General features: G+C 36.7%; 1 protein-coding gene across 2 annotated transcripts in view; it reads right to left on the bottom strand.

The window, feature by feature from the left end:
• Window positions 1-1,112: 1,112 nt before the first annotated feature.
• Window positions 1,113-6,000, bottom strand: part of CALCRL (calcitonin receptor like receptor) — a 73,120-nt gene continuing 68,232 nt past the window's right edge. For both annotated transcript variants that reach the window (XM_054829288.1, XM_054829287.1), the window contains one exon: window positions 1,113-4,462. In XM_054829288.1, coding sequence (XP_054685263.1) covers window positions 4,241-4,462 — 222 coding nt within the window. In that variant the 3' untranslated portion in view covers window positions 1,113-4,240. The remainder of the gene's footprint in view (window positions 4,463-6,000) is intronic.

Genomic DNA, 6,000 nt, shown 5'->3' with positions numbered 1-6,000 from the left:
GATTTTTTTAGCAGCTATGTTAGAAACTCATTCAAATGAGTTAATAAAATAATTTGAAGCAGTACGTTTCACTCTGGAAGCAGGTAAGCAGTGCAGCTCTGAATTTAATGGTATTTGCTCAAAAGCATACAAAAAAGAACACCTTCCCAGTTTTGGATGACCGAGCAAGTTAAACAGAACTCCTGCAGATTGCCCTTCAAAATGGATGCCTAAATGTCATGTGTCATCACTGTAGGTAGCAGCACACTTAACCTGGTTAAACTTAGACCTGTAGCAGTGTAGGGAGAGCTGAGTTGCCTACGATTATACTGCTTCCCCACTAGAGCTGCTACACCCCTATATTGCTGTGGTGGGCAATAACTCAAGTTGTATATTCCGTGCCCATGTACTTTGGTGTTTCTCCTACCTATATTGGAGTGGTTTGGTCATCAGCTGATACTATTCAAAAGTTTAGCAATTACATGCTGGTAGACATCCCTCTAAAGTCACATAGGCTTGAGTATTCAAAGAACAGACTCAATTCTACAGATGTAAAACATACCTGTCATTCATAGCTTTTGTGCAGACACAATCAATTCTGGGGGGGGAAGAATCTCACTCATATTTTCTATTGCTTTGCTTCTTGTAGGTCTTAAGAACAAAGCGGCTTCTGCTCAGATCGGTCTTTTTGGTTGAACACCGTGGTGAGAGGAACTCTACCTAGACTGATGGAATGAAGAAGATATAGATATACTTACTTTCGTCTCCCCTCTGCTGCCAACTCAGGATCAAACAGAAAATTTGGCTTCTTAACGTAAGTAAGTATTAATAACTTTTTATTAAAAGGCAGATGCAGGAGACAAGAAATAGGAATATGAAGATTTTGAGTAAATAATTTTAAGTGCAGCCATCTTATATTAAGTCATCTATGCAAGCTTCCTCCAGAAATGCAACACTCTACTATGCATTAACATGTAAGTATTAAATAAACAAACACTTAAAAACTGAATAATCGTTAGCAACTCTATGTAATTACTTTCTCCTTGGGTTCATATTCAATTAACACAGAGTTAAAACATTGTGAAAGCCTAGTTTAGATCAGCTTTGTTATTTCCATATTATAGCACAAGAGATTTGAATAAATGTAGTAGTATTTTATTGATCACAAACATAATACTTCTTTTAGCAATTAAAATGCATGATGATTCATGTGAACAAAGTGAAAATAAAGCACAACAAAAAAAAAAAAACTTCACATTTTTTTCCACTTTGTTCTTAGTGTAAGCAATAAATACAATGCTATAGCCTCTATTAATCTTATTTACATAGTACAATACGTGAATGGTGCCTGGTTTCCAGCCCAAATGTTTCATGACATGAAAAGGAGTACGTGTTGCAGCATTTCTACAGCCAAATACTCTAGTAGATCATCACAATGAAAAAATACATAGCATAAATGCTAACATTAAACAAACAAAGAACTGAGGGCACCCTGCAATGCAGCATTTTATTAATTGAAGACAGTAGCATTAAAAATAGACACTCCTTCTCATAGAATACTAACATGCTGGTATTACAGATACCAAATATAAGACAAGTATTTCTGTAGCCCCTGTAGATTGACAGAATAAATCCTCACTAAATAACAAAAAAATAAAGAGCAAATACCAACAGCTAACTGTTTACATGTTCAGAGGAATCTCACAGCCCCACCAAAACAGATGTTACTTCCATCCCAGAGAATACAGATAAGGACTACAACATTCTGTAAAGTAGAAAATAAGCCATGAGAAATGAGCATAAGGATTTGTTTTTAATTTATTGTGAGACAGCAAAACATTTTAAGAAGCAGACTCCTCTCCTAGTTGTATAGGAACTGGAAAAAGTGAGGTAGGAAGACAAAATAGGGCATTTATATTTTCCAATGCAAAATAGGAAATAGGTTAGTTAACCTCATGAAGAGGGAGGAAATGCAGCTCTTCTATGCCATGTAATCCTCCACAGCTACAAACGTTTGCTTGCACATCCAGCTGGATGCATGTTTATTTTCCAGAGTGATGGCAGACGTGTGCCTAGAAGCATGGTGTGATTGTCCACCTAGAAGTAGGATGATTTCCATGGAAAAACAACTTTCTCTCCAAAATTACCATTACAAGTTCCTCTAACAGAGAACAGGGAACAATTAGCAACTAGTACTTAGCCTATCAATTTTTATCATTTAATGCAATCAAATTTGAACTGCCTAGCTGAAAAGGAAGCTTAATTCAAAATCTTATATTGTAACACACTCTAACCCGTCACATCTTTTAATTAAAACAACCCACCAGGTACCATTGAAATAATTGTCTGATAATATGCCATAAAGGACTTAAAAGCACTTGTAGATGGACAGATGTCTGCCTGGGCTTTGATTCTCAGCTGGTACCCATTGATTCTGAAAATGGAACTCCAGACAGATGTACCCCAGCTGATGATCTGGTCCCCCAAGTGTAAAGCTGCTATACCAGCAGAGCAGGGATTTGTCTGCACCACTAATATTTTCAGAACATTGCACAGATTTTAAGTAACGCTACATAGATCAGCAAGCAGAGTGGTAACCTCTAATCATGTTGTAGTAGATACCATTACTGTATTCTTAGAATTTAAGAGATTGTGACATCTGACTGCCAGCTTTCATACTATTCGGAAGTACAGAATCCAACCGATTTTCAAATCCTTCCCATCAATCAACCAGACAGCCTTGCAGAACAGAAATTTATATTTGTGCATCCCAGCTGAGATGCTATATTATCAAACTAAATCATTAATAAAACACTTTCTAAATTCAAACTCCATACATAAGAACTGTAAAAAACTATGGAAAGGTGCAAGTGGTGTGAACTTACCGTATCCTCCTACTGTTTCCCTTCTAAATACAAAGCATTTAAAGCCTTATGCAGTCACAAAATACTAAACACTGTGACAGCAAATTAACTAGATGCTAATGAAGCTTACAGAAAGGCTACTGACAAAAACGTGTACATGTTAAAATCAAGTTGTTCATATACAAAATTAAGTATTTAAAACTGAAGTGGTCTCAGAAAGAACTGTCATTTTTTTGACTGGCTTACATGCAGCAGATATACATTAATTAGCTTAATAGTCTATCAACTCCGGAATCTATTTTTCTTCTACTTTGTTTTGGGTTTTTTTCCCCACTTGAAGCAAACTTACCTGCAAAATAAACCAATAAAACCTATTTCTGCTTTTGGGATTTTTAGTAAGACTTTTCTAAACTCACCTGATATCATGTCGTTGTTCTTGAATATTTTTGTCATTTCACCCAAGAAAACCCTTTCTTTAAAGCATAAACTATTACTAAACCATAGCGTGCTATAAAGACACATTTTTCTCAAGACCTTCCTGACAACCTCTTCATTTTCAGTGAGACCTCTATTCACCAGTAGAACCAAAGAAACAAAGGCCTCATTGATCTGCTCTGTGTTAAAGCCAATAAGAAACTGCCATAAACTTGAGGAGGAGACACTCCTGTATGTGCAAAAATAGTTTAAATAAAACTGCTCAAAGCTTGCTGTAAAATATTACATTGCAGTACAGAAGTGGAGTCTCAGACTTGCACTGGTTGATTTCTCTGTGCTTGATTTAAAATAATGGAAAAAACCAAACTGGCCAAACCAACCCAAACTATTGATATCTTTGAGCCTGTTACCTATCTATCTGTTGGGCTTTTTTTGACAGTCAAATGCTGGACACAAAATTAGCCTGGACAATCTTATTGTTATTATTGCACCTACTTTAACCATTTTCCTTTGTTCTGTTTTAGGTTGAATTAAGACAATACAGTATGGTATTTACACTCTAAGATTCTATAGGCAAATGAAGTGGCTTCAACACAATACAGTCTTATACAAACTTCCAAGAACGTAAGAAATCCTTCATTGATTCCCTTTGTACAAAAAATTGCCAACTTTGTCTACACAGTAGAAACTGAAGAGGCAAAGTTTGTATCCTTATATAAATGCACATACATATATAGATGTATGCATGTACAGATGTCCATACTATATAGATACACAGAAACACAAACATATGTATATATGCATACATATGAAAAATGTGTTGGTTTAGTTTGCATCATTCAGGAGAAAAAAAAAAAAAAAACACATCCCAAGTTAGGTAAAATCCTCTGGCCGTGAAGTCATTCAGTCAAACTTGGAGTTCAGGAGGGTAAGCACACCGGCATAGCCCGAGCCTTTGGCAGTCAACCATACAGTTTTTCAGTTTTTAAAACAACACTCTCCATGTCATGGTAGCCCTTCCCATTTAAATGTTCGCTGGTGCAGTCATGATTGTAGCTGTAGCCTTGAACATCGCTGATTGACGAGACTGTGTAGGAAGCGGTGCGCATAGCGTCCGAGTGGCTGAAGCTGTGCTCAAACTGGATTTTGTACTGATTCCAGTGCCGTCGCAAAACAGCTTGGACCTATGCCAAGAAACAGAAAGAAGTGCACGTAAACCACTCGGGAAGGTGTCACTGGACTTCATTCCTTGATGAATGAGTGCCATAGTAAATGTGTCTAAGCAAAGCAGGCAGTAAGGCTCACTAATCCTGGAAAATGGGGTACCTACATGTCATCTGTCACATGAGCTATTCTGAAAGATTTACGAGTTCAGCAGGCACTATTCTTAGGCAAATTTGGTGTGAAATAATTACATTTTACAATTGTAAGGTACTAGTTGCTCAGGAAAAGCATAGATTACAGAATGAGCAGCAGCAACACAATTTTCTGCTTTCTCTCCTCTGCACTGAAGTCTAATGTGGACAGATCAGCTTTACAGGTGAAAAAGGTCATTTCTATTCGCCTTTATACCCAAATGGCCACATCCTCAGCAGCTCTAAATTCTACTCTCAACAAACCATCATTTACATCTGCCATGGTTTTGGCACAAGAAAGCTTTTCTTAATTTCTGACCATGCCTTAAATCAAATGAACAGAAGGACAATTTCCCAAAGTCCGTATTTCTACCCAAGTTAAAAATAAAGCTGATAAAACAGCTGAAGGCCCCAGCTGGTTTACATGTCTCCACTGAAAGGATGTTATGTTTGTCATAGCCTTCCTCTCCTACAGTATGGTTAAACACCTGTGCCTATTGGATTGATGAAGTGTCACAGTCATGAAATTCACATGCAATTAGTTTTTCAGTGAAGATACCAAGTGAGGAATGCTAAGAATGGTAATAGCTATTGTTGTTGCTTTTGCAAAATATTTTTTTTAACATTTAAAAAACCCCCCTGCCCACAGATCACGAATATTTAATTTCCTCTTCAGCCAAACTCTGTACACAAAGTATTCCTGCACTGACTGGCAAGGCAGTGACTTTCCAGAAATGCTGGGCGGGACACTTGACACTCACATCAATCCAGCAGAGCACTCCAAATCACAGGCCTCATTCACAACCATGACCTTCATTTCACTTTGTTATATACAAAAGAACTAAACGGTGCACAGTGATTCCCCCAGTTCAATGTTGATACGGTGGGTAAGTATTGTTAGGATTTTCCATATATCTTCAGGGTTTCTTTTGTGTTTGCTTTACATTTCCCTAACACAATGGCTTCTTTAGTCTAATTTTACTCTGGCTTTAATTATGAAAAATAAAAATAAATAGAAGAAAAGGGATGTAATTTTGAGACTTCCTGTAGTCTGGTATCAGAATCCTCTGTTTAAAGGAAAACTTCATATTTCTCAAAAATCCTTACAAAGAAAACATAAAAGGGTAAAGGAACAAGTATCAAGTGAGTAACATAAGAAATTAGTATTTTAGAGCAAAGGAGATGCTCTCCTACTGTTTATAAAAACCATTTCAATCCACCCAAAACATCTAAACACAATTCTACAAACACTGAAGAAAAAATCAAGTGTCTTAATACTTCTGAGAATCTGATCTTACTGCTCTTCATATCAAAATTCCGTATTCTTTCACGTCTAAATGGAAAGTTCTTATTTCATCACAAGAAAA

This window comes from Grus americana, chromosome 6, assembly GCF_028858705.1.
Source record: "Grus americana isolate bGruAme1 chromosome 6, bGruAme1.mat, whole genome shotgun sequence".
NCBI lineage: Eukaryota > Metazoa > Chordata > Aves > Gruiformes > Gruidae > Grus > Grus americana.
This window is presented reverse-complemented; position numbering and strand designations above follow the sequence as displayed.